Genomic DNA, 18,385 nt, shown 5'->3' on the forward strand with positions numbered 1-18,385 from the left:
AAGGGCCTTCCCGTCCCCCAGGCCCAGCTGAGGTGGGCATGCCAGTCTTGAGACTGCAGTGGCCCCCAGTCCCTGAGTCAAGGCTGACGTTCTGGCAGCCCCCGTTTCCCCCAGTGTGGGGAGAGGCTGCAGGGAAGCAGTGTTGTGTCTCAGGAAGGTGTCTGTGGCGGCCGGCCCACGGGGAGGATTGCTGCTGTGACTCGGCGCTTCCCTGGGGCGGGCTTTCATCTTCAGGGTGCTGTGTTTGTCTTGCAGCCAAGGGATTTTCACAGTGTGCTCCAGATGGTGCTGGAGGAAGTCCCAGAGCCTGTTAGGTGAGCAGGACCCAGGCCCTTGGCTGAGGGGTGGGCACCAGGCCTGCCCTCCCATGGAGGATGCTGGAGGGGGAGGCACCAGGACTGAGTGGGTGAGCCCCTGGCCCCCAGCAGGCTTTGGCAGGTGAGAGCTCCTTACCTTGCCCTGGCACCAGGCTTGGAGTGGGCTCCGCATGCAGGGAACAGCTCTCTGATTGTGCACCCTAGAACCTGGAAACGGTGCCCCGTGCTCACAGTTGCTACCAGTGGCCCCTGAGGGGTGGTGCTAATGGAGGAAGGAGTTGGTGACACCTCTGCCAACTCTTCCCTAAGCGGGCTGTCGCTGGGCGGGGGGGGGGGGGGGGAGGTCCCCGGTCAGCTGCTGGGGAGTTCCAGGCTGGTGCGGCGGCACTGTGGTCCCTGGAAACATAAGGAGGGAACTTGGTCCTGGCCTGCAGTTGAGCTGCCAGCACAGCTGCAGGCGTTTGCTTGTTTCAGGGCATTGCTGACACCTCCAATTTCAGGGGGCTCAGTAGCTGTGGGCAGGGCGTGCTTTCCTTTCACAGGACCAGAGATAGGGGACACGATGACTCTTAGCTCATGGTGGGTTTGTGTTCAGTTTGGACTTGGAAAACTCCAAGGACCCCTCGTACTGCATGGATGATGTGATCGTCCTGGAAATCGAGGTGAAGGGCTCAGTGGAACCTTTCCAGGTTCTCCTAGAACCGTATGCCCTCATCATCCCTGGGGAGAACTATATTGGCATAAACGTGAAGAAGAATTTTAAGGTAGGTGGTTGTCTCTCCCCAGCCTGGACTGGTTGAGATGGTGCTGAACTCGGCACAAGTTCCTGGGCTCAGAGGTCTTTGGCCTGATATGTTACCCACAAACCCTGCTGGTGGTGTCTAGTGGCCGGGAATTAGCTGGGAGGGTTTGGAAAGGACCTTTTGTGAGCCCCAAACCCCTCAATCCTTTAGCAAGTACAGTCTTGCAGGGAGCCGGGGTCGGGATGTGTCTTTCAGATGTGGAACAACAGCAAGTCAGCCATCAGGTACACGTGGGGGAAGATCAGCGACTGTCACATCATTGAGGTGGAGCCCTGCACGGGGACCATCGGTACTTCAGGGACCGCAGGGGAGGGCTGGTGGGGGAGCGACAGCTCGTGGTCACAGGAGCCTGGGCAGGAGTGATCTGATCTGGGCCTGAGGCCCTGTGATCAGCTCCAGCCACAGCTCAGCCCTGGCCACGACATGAGGAGGGGCCCGACATCTGGGCCAGCCGCAGAGGGAGCCTGCCGCCCCTGCGCGTCTTCCCCCCTCACCTCACCCTTCTTCTCCCAGAGCCCAGCGAGGTCGAAAATTTTGAGTTGAACTTTACCGGGGGTGTCCCTGGCCCGACGAGCCAGAACCTGCTGTGTGAAATCAAAGATTCACCCACGCCCGTGGTGTTGCACATTGAGGCGGCCTTTAAGGTGCCTGTGATGGGGCCAGGTGGCTAGGCGGGCTGGAAACGGGGGCGCCGGGGTAGGGCGCCAAGCCCACACCCGGGTGGCCCAGTGACCGGCCCCTCTGGGTGCCTCAGGGGCCGGCCCTGGTCATCGATGTCTCAGCCCTTCAGTTTGGTTTGCTGCGCCTGGGACAGAAGGCCACCAACTATATCCAGATCCGGAACCTCAGCCAGCTCCCGGCCACATGGGCCATGAAGGAGAGCCAGGTCTCCCTGCAAGAAAGGCAAGAAGAGGTAAGTGCTGTGAAGAGGTAAGTGCTGTGGTGCCACCCCGCCCCCAGGCGCAGATTAACCCGTGTGATGGGTGAGCCGTGACGCCTTGACTCTGAAGCTGGCGCGCTCAGGCTGGGAGAGGAAAAGCCTGCCTGGTGACCTTTGCCTGGCAGTGTCCCCCGACTCCCCATCCTTTCTACCGCAGAGCGGAACCCCGGAGACTGGATTTTCCTGTTCGTCTCTCTGCCTTCTGACACAGAACTAGGACAAGGGTTTCTCCCTCTGTCAGAGTAACCGGAGTCAGGAAGAAAGTGGGCAGCTGAGTTGGGAGGGAAGCTTCCAAGGCCTCAGGGAAAGGGCAGGCACGCTGCTGGGAGTCCAAGCCTCCCAAGGATCATGCTTGCAGTTTTGAGGACCTGCCACCAGGCGGTGAGCGTGTGACCCAAACCAGAAAGTCTCCGAAAGGAAAATCACGGCCACTAAAATGGCACGCTTCCTTTTTCTCTAAAAATAGAAAATATTAAAAGTGGCTAAGTATTTACTGTCAACTTCTAAATTAGGGCATCATGTCTAAATACCACATTCAAGCCTGAGCAAGCCCAAGCCACACCACCAGCAGGCCCAGGAAATCACTGACTAACCACACCCACTCTTCACACGTGGGCGCGGTCGCTGCACGTGTGAGACTCTGGCTAGGTTAAGAGGGTCTGAGCCTCCCTCTAGCTGCAGCTCACCCAGGTTCCCCTGCTGCCCACTTTCTTTCCCCTTGAAAGCTATTCCTCTTCACCTGGTAGCCTTGCTTCGCCCCTGCGCACTCTGAAACTGTGAAGACAGTTTTGTATCGAGTGGCTAAAACCATTGCCATGGGATCTGCTCCACAGGCTTGGCGTTAATGCTGGATACCCCCAGGGCTCACTGGTCACCCCGCCTGGCTCAGGAAACCAGAGGCTGAAACTGGCACAGCGGGGGGCAGGTGTTCTCAGTAACCTTTTATTCAAATGAAACCTTCAACAGAAACCCAAGATGTAGAGCAGAGTATGAACCAGAGGCTCCCTGATCAGGCATCCTGCCTCTCCCCGCATCCTACCCCCCAACTCTAGGACTTCTGGGGAGTCCTGGGATTTCCCAGAGCACAGCTGGAAACTTATGGACCTCAGCCAGCCGCCTCATTGGATAGATACAGAGAGGGTTGGGGGCTTCCCCAGGGCCACACCACTTCTAGGTGGCAGAATCATATCAGATCCCATTTCCCTGATTCCCAGTCTGTGTTTTTCCTCCCACTGGGAAGAATAACTGCATTTTATAATTGAAGTAATTATCATTTTCACAGTGTATTGATTTATGTCCAAATTGAAGCTAGTCGCAATCTTTGTAGTTCTGTGTACTGTATTCTTGTGAGCTCTCCAAATATTGAGAATTGGGGTTTGTTGGCTGTGCCCAAGTCAGGATCCAGAAACCCACCCCCAGACCGAAGCCTGCCCCGCCCACATACACACATGCCTTGGGCTCCATGTGAAAAACAATGAGCAAAGAACGCAAAGGAGTGCTTCCTTCCCCAGCTCTGCTTGGACCCAGTGCTCAGGAGAGACAGCTCCTTTTCCTGAGGTGTAGGCCAGCCCTACTCCCCACCTGCCAGTGCCTGGGCAGTGAAACCTCTGCAGCGAGAAAGCACAGGGCCCAAGACAGCACAGCACTGCTGCCAGGGCGGGAGGTGGGCTGGCTCAGGGCAGGGGCTGCCAGGTCACCCTGCAGGCAGGTGCCTTGCACTCATTCATGGTCTTGGTCTCAAGGAAGAAAGAGACTACAGAGGAGTTATGTTGTTCCTGGTTGTGATCTTTCAATGCCCAGTGACACCGTGCTAGTCACTGTGACCCATCTAGGGGGCCTGGGGCATAGTGTCAGGGGCACTGTGGTCCCCGAGCCTTCTCGCTTCCCTTTTAGCGCCTGGTGCGGGGCAGGAGGTAGACACGTCAGATAAACGTGAACTCGCTGCAGTGGGGGACTAGGTGAGGGGGTGACCATGTGGGCAAGGGATCACCCAAGTTCACCAAGACCAGACTTGGGTCCGGATCATCCGCGTGCAGGACAGCCGACCTGCTGACGCTCGGTTGTGGTGAAGGGAAGTGTAGCGTTTATTGTAAGGCGCCAGACAAGGAGAACGTGAGGCTCACGCTCAGAAAGCCCGGAACTCCTGAAGGGTTTCAGCCAAACGTTTTTAAAGACGAGGTGAGGAAAGGGGGTCGTGGAGTCTGTGGTCAGCTCATGCACAGTTCTCTGGTTGGTTGATGACAAGGTAGTGTCACAGCGATTCATGTCATCAGTTCCCAGGCTCCAGTACATCGAGGGACTATGCGCTCATGGTCTTCAAGTAGTTAACTTCTTCCATTTGGTGGTGGTTTAAGCATCTGTAAAACAACTTAGGAAACGTGCACCAGTTACTCTTTTCTAGGTGTTTCAGAGAGGAACTAAAGCAGAGGATATGAGGGAGGGGTCTGTCCCGAGAAGACACAGTTATAAGCGCAAGGACACATCTGTGGCCACATGGAAGCTTGGGCCCTGCCGCGGTCTGGGGGCTTGTCCTTCCTTCCTTGGAGCCGCAGCTCCTGACCTGCACCTGCGCAGTGGGGCGGGCAGACCGCTCAGAGCCACCACTCCGAAGGCGCCTCCCTCTGCCTTCCACCTCCTTTCCTTGGAGACTCACTTTTCCTCGTCTTCTCATTCTGAGCACTTGCTCACCTGTGCTCCCCTGTCTGCTGTCTTCTTCCGACCCTGGAAGCGCTCAGGGGGCTGGGGGCGCAGCTTGAGGGTGACGCTGGTTGGTCATGGCCAGCCCCCAATTCTGCAGTTCCAAGGGTCCCCACTGCTCACCCTTCTCCGCATCAGGTGTCTCCCTTCGACATCGAGCCATCGAGCGGCCAAGTACAGCCGCTGGGGGAGTGCAGAGTGAGCATCACCTTGGAGGCCCGGCGCTGCCAGCGTCTGCAGACCGTCCTGGAGCTGGAGGTGGTAGACGGGGCCTGGAGGTAAGGGGATGCAGGGAGCCTGTACAACACACGCTGCATATTCACGGCATATTTATTTATATCATATGTAGTTTCGTGTTTGTAGACGTTTTGGAATTTAAAGGTATTGATAAGACATTTATAGTATAAAGTTCAGAAATTACAAAAAAGGAAATGAAAATGATCCATAATCTTATTACCTGGACATCATTCACTAGTAATATTATGGGGTATATGTATCCTTCTAGTGTGTGTGTGCTAAAGGTATGAAGGGATGTACAGTAATGCAGCCACTTGGGACAGCGTTTTGTTACCTGGTAGAAGGGTGACAGTGCTCTTGGTCCAGCATTCGTCCTGGATATAGTTGCAGAGAAACTTAGACGTGTGCAGCGGGAGCCCTGTGCTCATCCTGGAAGGCTCATAGCTGGACTGTTAATAATAGGGAAAAGCTGGAAACAAGAATGTTCATCAGCAGGAGAATGGATGCGAAATAACTGGCAGATTTTTTCTTTTGTTGAGATTCAGTTGACTCGTTACATTGTGTAAGCTTAAGGTGTACAATGTACTGACCTGAGGCTTCCCTGAGGGTCCAGTGGTTAAGACTCCGCACTTGCGCTGTCTGGGGCATGAGTTCCATCCCTGGTTGGGGAACTGAGATATCCCACAAGCTGCACAGTGCAGCCAAAAAAAAGAAAAGAAAAAAAAAAAATACTGACCTGATCCATTTATATGTTTCGGCACGATTGCCACTGAAGTATTAGCTTACACTTCCATCACTTTATGTAATTACATTTTCCTTTTTGTGGTGAGAATAACCAAGTCTCCCAGCAGGTTTGATGTATATAATACAGTATTGTACATAATCACCATACTTCACATTAGGTCCCCAGGACTTGTTCACATATTAATTGGAGATTTGTACCCTTAAACAGCATCTCTCCTATTGACCCTGGCCCAGCCCCAGCTGCTGGAAACCACCGTGCTGCTCTCTTTCTTTTGGCTGTTTTAGATTCTAGATATAAGTGAGATTATAGAGAATTTGTCTTTCTCAGACTGACCTCACTTAGCACAATGTCCTCAAGGTCCATCCAGGTTGTTGCAAATGGCAGAATTTCCTTCTTTGTCATGGCTGAATAATATTCCATTGTATGCAAAAACCACTTCATCTTTACCAGTCATCTGTTGACAGACACTTAGGGTGCTTCTCTACCTTGGCTATTGCGAATAATGCTGCAGTAAACATGGGGATGCAAATATCTCTTTGATATCCTGTTTTCATTCGCTTTGGATATATAGTCAAAAGTGGAATTGCTGGGTCAGATGGTAGTTTGATTTTTAATGCTTTGAGGATCCTTCATACCTTTTCTGTTGTGACTGAACCAATTTACATTCCTACCAGTGGTGAACAAGGGTTCCCTTTTCCCCACTTCCTCAGCAACATTTGTTATCTCTTGTCTTACTAAAGATAGCAGTTCTAACAGGTGTGAAGTCATATCTCATTGTGATTCTGATTTGCATTTCCCTGATGCTTAGTGATACTGAGCATCTCTTCATATACCTGTTGGCTATTTGGATGCCTTCTTTCTGAAAATGTCTAGTTCCTCTGCGCATTTTTAAATTTGAGTTCTTTACCACTGTGCTACCTGGCAATGGGAAGACACAAAGGTCTAGGCTTATTGAAATAATTTCTTTGATATGCATCTTAATGAATGCAGGAATTCTATCCTGAATCCCACTCAGGACGCACCGTTGGGAACAGGTACAGTGGCTGCTGGCTTGATGGTTGCCACATCCTTTGTTTACTGAAATGGCAGACTGCATTCTCTGTCTTCCACAGTGTGCAAATACTTCTCTCACTTGGTAGGTTGCATTTTCATTTCATTCACTGTTTCTTTTGTTGTGCAGAAGCTTTTTAGTTTGATGTCGTCTCACCTGTCTATTGTTTTTATAGGCCATCTGTTTTATTTATTTTGGTGGGATGCACAGCATGGCCTGTGGTGTGCAGGAGCTTAGGTCCCAAACAGAGGTTGAGCCTGCGCCCCTTGCAGTGGAAGCACAGTCTTCACCGCTGGACTGCTAGGGAAGCCCCTCCCTTGCTCCCTTTTGCTCTTACTGTTTTTTGCTCTTTTTGTTTTTGTTTGCTCATTTTTGCTCTTACTGTTTTTTGCTCTTGTTTTTTGTTTGCTCATTTTTGCTCTTACTGTTTTTTGCTCTTGTTTTTTGTTTGTTCATTTTTGCTCTTACTGTTTTTTGCTCTTGTTTTTTGTTTGCTCATTTTTGCTCTTACTGTTTTTTTGCTCTTTTTGTTTTTTGTTTGTTCATTTTTGCTCTTACTGTTTTTTGGTACTTTCAGTGTCAGATCCCAAAAAAACATTCCTCAAGATGTCGAGGAACTTCTTCCCTGTGTTTTCTTCTAGGTGTTTTATAGTATAAGGATCAGGTCTTATGTTTAAATCTTTGATCAATTTCAAGTTAGTTTTTGTGAGTGCTATAAGATGAGGGTTCAATTTCATTTTTCTACATGTGGTTATCCATTTTTCCCAATACCATTTGTTGAAGACAGTGTCCTTTCCCCATTAGGTGTTTTTTTTTAAATTGAAGTAATAGTTAATTTACACTGTTGTGTTGAAGTATACTAACACATATATATGGAATTTAGGAAGATGGCAATGACGACCCTGTATGCAAGACAGGGAAAGAGACACAGATGTGTATAACAGACTTTTGGACTCAGAGGGAGAGGGAGAGGGTGGGATGATTTGGGAGAATGACATTCTAACATGTATACTATCATGTGAATTGAATCCCCAGTCTATGTCTGACGCAGGATGCAGCATGCTTGGGGCTGGTGCATGGGGATGACCCAGAAAGATGTTATGGGGAGGGAGGTGGGAGGGGGGTTCATGTTTGGGAATGCATGTAAGAATTAAAGATTTTACAATTTAAAAAATAAAAAACAAAAAACAAAAAAAAATAAAATAAAATAAAATAAAAAATTAATTTACACTGTTGTGTTGATTTCAAGTGTATAGCAAAGTGACTCAGTTGTATATATACATATGTGTGTGTATTCTTTTATATATGTATATTCTTTTTCAGATTCTTTTCCATCATAGTTTACTACAGAATATTGAGTATAGTTCCTTGTGCTATATATTAGATCCTTGCTGTTTACCTGTTTAATATATAGTACTGTGTATGACCAACCTAGACAGCATATTATAAAGCAGAGACATTACTTTCCCAACAAAGGTCCGTCTAGTCAAGGCTATGATTTTTCCCGTGGTCATGCATGGATGTAAGAGTTGGACTATAAAGAAAGCTAAGTGCCGAAGAATTGATGCTTTTGAACTGTTGTGTTGGAGAAGACTCTGAGAGTCCCTTGGACTGCAGGAGATCCAACCAGTCCATCCTAAAGGAGGTCAGTCCTGGGTGTTCATTGGAAGGACTAATGTCGAAGCTGAAACTCAAATACTTTGGCCACCTGATGCAAAGAGCTGACTCATTGGAAGAGACCCTGATGCTGGGAAAGATTGGGGGCAGGAGGAGAAGGGGATGACAGAGGATGAGATGGTTGGATGACATCACCAACTCAATGGACATGGGTTTGGGTGGACTCCGGGAGTTGGTGATGGACAGGGAGGCCTGGCGTGCTGCGGTTCATGGGGTCACTAAGAGTTGGGCATGACTGAGCGACTGAACTGAACTGAATTTATCCTCCTCCCCATGCTCCACCCCCACTATCATCTTTGGGAACCATAAATTTGTTTCCCATCTCTGTAAGTCTATTTCTGATTTTATAAGTTCATTTGTATCTTTTTTTTTTTTTAGATTTTACATGTAACTGATATCATATATTTGTCTTCCTCTGACTGACTTCTCTTAGTGTAATCATCTCTAGGTCCGTCCACATTGTTGCAGATGGCAGGCTTTAATTCTTTTACAGCTGAGTAATAGTCCATTGCATATATACAGCACATCTTCTTCATCCATTCATCTGCCGATGGACATTTACCTTGCCTATTGTAAATAGCGCTGCAGTGAATGTTGGGGTGCGTGTATCTTTTCTGGTAAGACTTTTCTCAAGATACGTGTCCAGGAGTGGGATTGCTGAATCATATGGTAGCCCTATTTTTATTCTTTAGAGAACCTTCATAATATTTTCCATTGTGGCTGCAGCAATTTACATTTCCACCAACAGTGTAGGAAGGTTCCCTTTTTTCTACATACTTCCTAGCACTTACTGTTTGTAGACTTTTTGATGATAGCCGTTCTGATGTGAGGTAATACCTCATTGTGGTTTTGATTAGCATTTCTCTAATAATTAGCAACATTGAGCAGCTTTTCATGTACCTGTTGGCCATCTCTGTCTTCCTTGGAGAAATGTCTGTTTAGGGTGTTCTTGGCTTTCTTGTCGAATGTTAGTTGAGTGTATGTGTGGTCCCCTTCATGGATCACAGCTTTGTCACACCAAAGGGGCTTGCATAACTCAGTGAAGCTATAAGCCATGCTGTGCAGGGCCACCCAAGACAAGATGTGGCCCCCTGGAGAAGGGAATGGCAAACCACTGCAGTATTAGAGACACAAGAACCCCATGAGCAGATGAAAAGACAAAAAGACATGACACTGAAAGATGAGCCCCTGCGGTTGGAAGGTATCCAGTATGCTATTGGGGAAGATCAGACAGCAATTACTGATAACTTCAAAAAGAATGAAGCAGCTGGGCCAAAGCAGAAACGATGCTCAGTTGTGAATGTGTGTGGTAGTAAAAGTGAAGTCCAATGCTGTAGAGAACAGTGTTGCATAGGAACTTGGAATGTTAGGTCCATAAATCAAGGTAAACTGGATGTCGTCAAGCAGGAGATGGCAAGAGTGAACATCGATATCTTAGGCATCAGTGAACTAAAATGCGCAGGAATGGGTGAATTTAATTCAGATAAGCACTTTATCTACTATTGTGGGCAAGAATCCCGTAGGAGAAGTGGAGTAGCCCTCATAGTCAACAAGAGTCCTAAATTCAGTACTTGGGTGCAGTCTCAGAAACGACAGAATGATCTTGCTTCCTTTCCAAGGCAAATCATTCAGTATCACAGTAATCCAAGTCTGTGCCCCAACCACTAATGCCAAAGAAGCTGAAGTTGAACAGTTCCATGAAGACCTCCTAGAACTAACACCAAAAAAAAGATATCCTCTTCATCATAGGGGATTGAAATGCAGAAGTAGGAAGTCAAGAGAAGATACCTGGAGTAATAGACACATTTGGCCTTGGAGTACAAAGTGAAGCAGGTTAACGGCTAACGGAGTTTTGTCAAGAGAACATGCTGGTCATAGCAAACACCCTCTTCCAACAACACAAGAGATGACTCTACATGTGGACACCATCAGATGGTCAATACCAAAATCAGATTGATTTTGTTCTTTGCAGTCGAAGATGGAGACGCCCTATACAGTCAGTGAGAAGAAGACCTGGAGCTTCAGATCCAGGTGGCTCAGATCATGTGGCTCAGAGCATGAACTCTTCATTGCAAAATTCAGGCTTAAATTGAGGCATGTAGGGAAAACCACCAGGCCATTCAGGTACGACCTAAATGAGATCCCTTACAATTATACAGTGGAGGTGATGGATAAATTCAAGGAATTAGATCTCGTAGACAGAGTGCCTGAAGAACTATGGATGAAGGTACATACAAGAGGCAGTGACCAAAACCATCCCCAAGAAAAGCAAGAAGGCAAAGTGATTGTCTGAGGAGGCTTTACAGATAGATAAGGAAAGAAGAGAAGCAAAAGGCAAGGGAGAAAGGGAAAGATAAATCTAACTGAATGCAGAGTTCTAGAGAATAGCAAGGAGAGATAAGAAGTCCTTTTTAAATGAACAATGCAAAAAAAAAAAGAGGTAAACAATAGAATAGAAGGGAAAGACTAGAGATCTCGTCAAGAAAATCGGAGAGGTCAAGGGAACATTTCACACGAGAATGGGCATGATAAAGATAGAAATGGTAAGGATCTAACAGAAGCAGAAGAGATTAAGAAGAGGTGGCAAGAATATATAGAAAAACTATATAACAATAACCCTTATGCAAGACAGCAAGAGACACAGATGTATAGAACAGTCTTCTGGACTCTGTGGTAGAGGGCGAGGGTGGGATGATTTGCGAGAATGGCATTGAAACATGTATAATATCATATAAGAAACGAATCGCCAGACCAGGTTTGACACATGAGACGGGAGCTCAGGGCTGGTGCACTGGGATGACCCAGAGGGATGGGATGGGGAGGGAGGTGGGAGGGGGGTTAAGGATGGGGAACACGTGTACACCTGTGGCAGATTCATGTCAATGTATGGCAAAACCTATACAATATTGTAAAATAAATAAGAGCAACTAAAAAACTACATAAAAAAGGTCTTAATGACCCAAATAACCACAGTGATGTAGTCACTCACCCAGAGCTGTACTTCCTGGAGTGTGAAGTTCATTGGGCCTTAGGAAGCATTACTACAGACAAAGCTAGTGGAGGGGATGGAATTCCAGCTGAGCTATTTAAAATCCTAAAAAAATGGTGCTGTTAAAGTGCTGCACTCAATATGCCAGCAAATTTGGAAAACTCAGTGACCACAAGACTGGAAAAGGTCAGTTTTCTTTCCATTCCCAAAGAAGGGCAATGCCAAAGAATGTTCAGACTACCATACAAGTGTGCTCATTTCACATGCTAGTAAGGTTATGCTCAAAATCCTTCAAGCTAGGCATCAGCAGTACATGAACTGAGAACTTCCACATGTTCAAGCTGGATTTAGAAAAGTCAGAGGAACCAGAGATCCAATTGCCAATATTCATTGGCTCATAGAGAAAACAAGGGAATTCCAGAAAAACATCTGTTTCTGCTTCACTGACTATATGAAAGCCTTTGACTGTGTGGGTCACAACAAACTGTGGAAAATTCTTAGAGATGGAAATACCTTACTTGGAAATGCCACCTTACTTGTCTCCTGAGAAACCTGTATGCTGTTAGAACAGCAGTTAGAACTGGACTTGAAACAACAGAGTGGTTCAAAATTGGGAAAGGAGTATGCCAAGGCTGTATATTGCCACCCTGCCTATTTAACTTCTATGCAGAATACATCATGTGAAATGCTGGGCTGGATGAATCACAAGCTGGAGTCAAGATTTCCAGGCAGAATATCAACAACCTCAGATACATGGATGATACTCCTCTAATGGTAGAAAGTGAAGAGGATCTAAAGAGCCTCTTGATGAGCGTGAAAGAGTAGAGTGAAAACGCTGGCTTGAAACTCAACACAATCTAAGATCATGGTATCCAGTCTCACCACTTCATGGCAAATAGAAGAGAAAATAGTGGAATGAGTAACAGATTTTATTTTCTTGGTGTCCAAAATCACTGTGGATGGTGACTGCAGCCATGAAATTAAAAGACATTTTCTCCTTGGAAGGAAAACTATGAGAAACCTAGACATCATATGAAAAAGCAGAGACATCACTTTGCCAACAAACGTCCGTATACTCAAAGCTATGGTTTTTCCAGTAGTCGTGTACCCATGTGAGAGTTGAACTATAAAGAAGGGTGAGCGCTGAAGAATCGCTGCTTTCCAATTGTGGTGCTGGAGAAGACTCTTGAGATATCAAACCAGTCAATCCTAAAGGGAATCAACCCTCAGTGTTCATTGGAAGGATTGATGCTGAAGCTCCAACACTTTGGCTGCCTGATGCGATGAGCCGACTCATTGAAAAAGACCCTGATGCTGGGAAAGATTGAAGGCAAAAGGAGAAGCGGGTGACAGAGGATGAGATGGTTAGATAGCGTCATTGACTCAGTGGACATGAATTTGAGCAAACTTCAGGAGATAGTGAAGTACAGGGGAGCCTGGCGTGCTACAGTACATGGGGTTGCAAAGAGTTGGACACAACATAGTGGCTGAACAACAGCAACAGAAATAGGTGGCATTTTTAAATGAATGAAATACCATAGTATTCTAGGTGGAACACACTGGAGGTTTTGAAGGCTATTAATGATATTCCCTCCCTCATGCACTTCTTCCCTCCCTCCTTCCTTCTTTTCTGATGGAAAATTTCTTATATAAAAATATTAATGATAGTATAATTGAACACTGGTGACCTTGGTCTGGAACAAGTTGGAACAGGGCTTGGCTTCCCAGCCGGAGACTGAGCCCGGGTTGCACTGGTGAAAGCCCCAGATCCTAGCCACTAGAGTGACAAGGGCCCTGGTCCTTCATCTTTGGGAAAAGAATTTCCGCAAAGACGGAAAGTAGTGAAGCAAGTAAAGTATTTAGTAGAAGTACAGTATGTGTACTTACTTACTCCTTGGAAGAAAAGTTATGACCAACCCAGATAGCATATTCAAAAGCAGAGACATTACTTTGCCGACTAAGGTCCGTCTAGTCAAGGCTATGGTTTTTCCTGTGGTCATGTATGGATGTGAGAGCTGGACTGTGAAGAAGGCTGAGCACCGAAGAATTGATGCTTTTGAACTGTGGTGTTGGAGAAGACTCTTGAGAGTCCCTTGGACTGCAAGGAGATCCAACCAGTCCATTCTGATGGAGATCAGCCCTGGGATTTCTTTGGAAGGGATGATGCTAAAGCTGAAAACTCCAGTACTTTGGCCACCTCATGCGGAAGAGTTGACTCATTGGAAAAGACTCTGATGCTGGGAGGGATTAGGGGGCAGGAGAAGAAGGGGATGACCGAGGATGAGATGGCTGGATGTCATCACTGACTCGATGGATGTGAGTCTGAGTGAACTCCAGGAGATGGTGATGGACAGGGAGGCCTGGCATGCTGCGATTCATGGGGTTGCAAAGAGTCGGACACGACTGAGCGACTGAACTGAACTGACAGTATGTGTGGATAGATACAAGGGCAGACTCAGAGGGAGAGTCCCGAGTTGCTGAGTCGTGCCCTCATGATGACTCGAGTTACTTTTATGGGGCGTTTCTTCCGGGTTTCCTGGGGCCCATCATGCTGATGTGCCTGGGTCACGTCTGCTGTATCTCAGGATCCTTCCATGTGCCTACACGCATCTCTTTGACCTTCAAGGAACCTTTCTGTGCATGTGTGGCCAGGGAGGTCTCCTGACTTCAGGAATGAGAAATATGTGCTCCGGGCAGGGCTCAATGGTAGCTTAGCGTCATTCCCCTTTGACCTTCAAGGAGCCTTTCTGCACATGTGCGGTCAGGGAGGTCTCCTGACTTCAGGAATGAAAAGTATGTGGTCTGGGCAGGGCCCAGCCGCCTCCCTTAATTGTCCTGCTAGTAGTCTTGTCTTGGAGTTTCAGTCCATAGGGAATAAATCTCCAGTTGCTTTACCCTCAGAGGGGCCTATCCACCTCCTGTCTGATAACGAGCCCCTGTGTATCCATCATCTACCTTCAACAATTATCAAATCATTGCAAATACTGTATCATCCACATGCTTCACCCACTTCTTCCCACCCCTTCTCAAACTATTTTGAAGCAAAACATTTATTTTCTTAAATTGACTGGTACTAATATTTTGCTTCTTAAGCTGGACGAGGGTAGAACACAGATGTTCTCTTCATTATTATTGTTTTAATCATATATATATATATATATATATATATATATATTTAAACTGTGTGTTTGTTTTGTACTTGTTTCACCGTGTATTTTGTTATAAAAACACCTAACTGCTTGTTTTAGATCCTCATGAGTTCTTAATGTATCCTCCAAAGAGAATGTGCCAGTTTATACTTTCACCTCCAGGCGATGAGACTACCCATCACCCCAGACCCTCACAGTCAGATATCTTCAGGCTGTACTTGAACCAGCAACAGGGGGAAAGTCCCAGCAGAGTCTCGTTCAAACGTGCTTTCCCACAACTACTGTCGTGGGCCTCAGGATGAGTCTCTTCACACTCAGCTGTAACCGCATGGTTCCTCCTGGTCCTTACACACGGTTAAGTCTGTTTTCTCCTCAGGGAGAGTCAATGCCTTTTATTCAGTCTTTTCTTATTTCCTTTCTTATCTGTATTCTTTCTTCTTAAAGGGCCTTGTATTAGTCAGAATATTTACAGTTGCAAGTGATGGAGATATAACAGTTTAGGCAGGAAAGGGGAACCATTGGCTCACGTACCTGGGCATTCCTGCCCTGCCAAATCCAGGGGCTCCAGCCTCTTGTCTGGGCTTCTACTTCTTGCTCCTTCTCCACCCTCCATCCCTCTTCCCACATCCATCCTTCCACACAGCTACTCTCTCTTTGTTGGCCCTTCTCTCCCCTATTGGCGGGGGCCCTTGGCCACAATGCCCCAGGGAAGGGGGCCACTTAGAGCTCCAAGCTCACAGACTTCCAACTTAATAACTACTCCATGAAGAATGAAAATGCTTTCTCCAGAGATATAATCTGATTGGAGCTCTTTGGTCCCTGCCCCCTCCATACACCGCAGTGGGGAGAATCTGGCTCCAAAAGAAGCACTGGGCAAGCTTGCCAGACAGTAAAAACAGTAGCTACCATAGCCCAGCACAAATCTGCTGGAACTGTAATGCACGGAGTTAAGCATTTTCCTTGTATACTCTATCTCTTGGGGTTTTTCTCCTCACAGGGATACGTTCTTGGCCCTGCAGATCACTAACTTGGTCTCTGATGGATGCACCTGTTCCAACCTCTTTTGTTTGTGACGTGTTCCTTTTCTGTAGCTATCTGTTCAGTTCAGTCACTCGGTTGTATCTGACTCTTTGTGACCCCATGGACTGCAGCATGCCAGGCTTCCCTGTCCATCACCAGCTCCTGGGGCTTACTCAAACTCATGTCCATTGAGTCAGTGATGCCATCCAAGCATCTCATCTTCTGTCGTCCCCTTCTCCTCCCAACTTCAATTATTCCCAGCATCAGGGTCTTTTCAAATGAGTCAGTTCTTCACATCAGGTGGCCAAAGTATTAGAGTTTCAGCTTCAGCATCATTCCTTCTAAAGAATATTCAGGACTGATTTCCTTTAGGATGATAATGATACACGGGGCAAATATGATAGCTGCCAATCCCAACCCACTGTCCCTCCTTCTCCACTCTGCTTTCCTACTTCTTCTCTTCCTCAGCCATACTTGTGACCATCTCTCCTTTAATGGTGGACTGCCCTGGTGGCTCAGTGGTAAAGAATCCGCCTGCCAGTGTAGGAGACATGGGTTCGATTCCTGGGTCAGGAGGATCCCCTGGAGAAAGAAATGGCAATCCACTGTAGTATTCTTGCCTGGAAAATCTCATGGACAGAGGAGTATGGTGAGCTACAGTCCTTGGGGTTGCAAAAGATACAACTTAGCGACTAAACAACAACAGTTCTTTAATGGTACTCATCCCATGTGTGAAGTGATATTTCACTGAGGATTTGATTTGAATTTCCCTTATGGCACATAATGCTTAGCATCTTTCAGGAGCTTACTGGCCACTTGTAGATCCTCTTTGGAGAACTATCTCTTGAGTTCTTTGCTCATTTTTTAAAAATAGGGTTCTTTGTCTTTTTGTTATTGAGATAAAGGTATTCTTTTTCTTTTTTTTAGGTTAAGTGTTCTTTTTATATACATGTCTCTTATTCAGTTCAGTTGCTCAGTCGTGTCCGACTCTTTGTGACCCCATGAATCACAGCACGCCAGGCCTCCCTGTCCACCAACTCCGGGAGTTCACTCAGACTCAGGTCCATCGAGTCAGTGATGCCATCCAGCCATCTCATCCTCTGTCGTCCCCTTCTCCTCCTGCCCCCAATCCCTCCCAGCATCAGAGTCTTTTCCAATGAGTCAACTCTTCCGCATGAGGTGGCCAAAGTACTGGAGTTTCAGCTTTACTATCATTTCTTCCAAAGAAATCCCAGGGCTGATCTCCGTCAGAATGGACTGGTTGGATCTCCTTGCAGTCCATGGGACTTTCAAGAGCCTTCTCCAACACCACAGTTCCAAAGCATCAATTTTTTGGCGCTCAGCCTTCCTCACAGTCCAACTCTCACATCCATACATGACCACTGGAAAAAGCATAGCCTTGACTAGACAGACCTTAGTCGGCAAAGTAATGTCTCTGCTTTTGAATATGCTATCTAGGTTGGTCATAACTTTTCTTCCAAGGAGTAAGCATCTTTTAATTTCATGGCTGCAGTCACCATCTGCAGTGATTTTGGAGCCCCCCAAAATAAAGTCTGACACTGTTTCCACTGTTTCCCCATCTATTTCCCATGAAGTGATGGGACCAGATGCCATGATCTTCGTTTTCTGAATGTTGAGCTTTAAGCCAACTTTTTCACTGTCCTCTTTCACTTTCATCAAGAGGCTTTTTAGCTCCTCTTCACTTTCTGCCATAAGGGTGGTGTTATCTGCATATCTGAGGTTATTGATATTTCTCCCGGCAATCTTGATTCCAGCTTGTGCTTCTTCCAGCCCAGCGTTTCTCATGATGTACTCTGCATAGAAGTTAAATAAGCAGGGTGACAATATACAGCCTTGACGTACTCCTTTTCCTATTTGGAACCAGTCTGTTGTTCCATGTCCAGTTCTAATTGTTGCTTCCTGACCTTCATACAGGTTTCTCAAGAGGCAGATCAGGTGGTCTGGTATTCCCATCTCTTTAAGAATTTTCTGCAGCTTATTGTGATCTACACAGTCAAAGGCTTTGACATAGTCAATAAAGCAGAAATAGATGTTTTTCTGAAACTCTCTTGCTTTTTCCATGATCCAGCTGATGTTGGCAATTTGATCTCTGGTTCCTCTGCCTTTTCTAAAACCAGCTTGAACATCAGGAAGTTCATGGTTCACTTATTGCTGAAGCCTGGCTTGGTCTCTTATTAGATATATGATTTTCAAGTCTCTTCTCCCATTCTGAGAATTGTCTTTTCACTTGTGTGTGTGTGTGTGTGTGTGTGTGTGTGTGATCTATTAGCTTATTTTTGGCTGCGCTGGGTCTCCGTTGCTGTGCGCGGGTTTCCTCTAGTCACAGCGGGCGGGGGCTGCTCGCTGTTGCAGGGCTCAGGCCCCTTGCAGCAGTGGCTTCTCTCGCTGTGGAGCATGGGCTCTGGGCACATGAGCTTGCAGGGGCCTGGTTGCCCCACGGCATGTGGAATTTTCCCAGACCAGGGACTGAATCTATGTCCCCTGCATCGGCAGGCAGATTCTTAACCAGTAGACGACCAGGCATGTCCCTCTTTTCACTTTCTTGATGGTGTACTTGGAAGCACGGAAGGTTTTAATTTTGGTAAATTCCCAGTTTATGTATTTTTCTCTTTTGTGGCTTATGCTTTTGGTGTTATACCTGTGAAACCACCGCCTAATGTCCGAAAGATTTACTCACATGTTTTCTTCTAAGAGTTTCATAGTTTTAGCTCTTATTTTTAGGTCTCTGATCCATTTTGA

At 46.8% G+C, this 18,385-nt stretch overlaps 1 protein-coding gene across 4 annotated transcripts in view; it reads left to right on the forward strand.

Annotated features, from left to right (window-relative positions):
- Positions 1-18,385, forward strand: part of DLEC1 (DLEC1 cilia and flagella associated protein) — an 88,011-nt gene that overhangs the window by 54,550 nt on the left and 15,076 nt on the right. For all 4 annotated transcript variants that reach the window (XM_069561469.1, XM_069561470.1, XM_069561471.1 and 1 more), the window contains exons 14-19: positions 256-314; positions 913-1,081; positions 1,316-1,409; positions 1,634-1,764; positions 1,875-2,033; positions 4,896-5,035. In XM_069561469.1, the coding sequence (XP_069417570.1) occupies positions 256-314; positions 913-1,081; positions 1,316-1,409; positions 1,634-1,764; positions 1,875-2,033; positions 4,896-5,035 (752 nt within the window). The remainder of the gene's footprint in view (positions 1-255; positions 315-912; positions 1,082-1,315; positions 1,410-1,633; positions 1,765-1,874; positions 2,034-4,895; positions 5,036-18,385) is intronic.

Source organism: Ovis canadensis, chromosome 19 (genome assembly GCF_042477335.2).
Source record: "Ovis canadensis isolate MfBH-ARS-UI-01 breed Bighorn chromosome 19, ARS-UI_OviCan_v2, whole genome shotgun sequence".
Taxonomy (NCBI): Eukaryota; Metazoa; Chordata; class Mammalia; order Artiodactyla; family Bovidae; genus Ovis; species Ovis canadensis.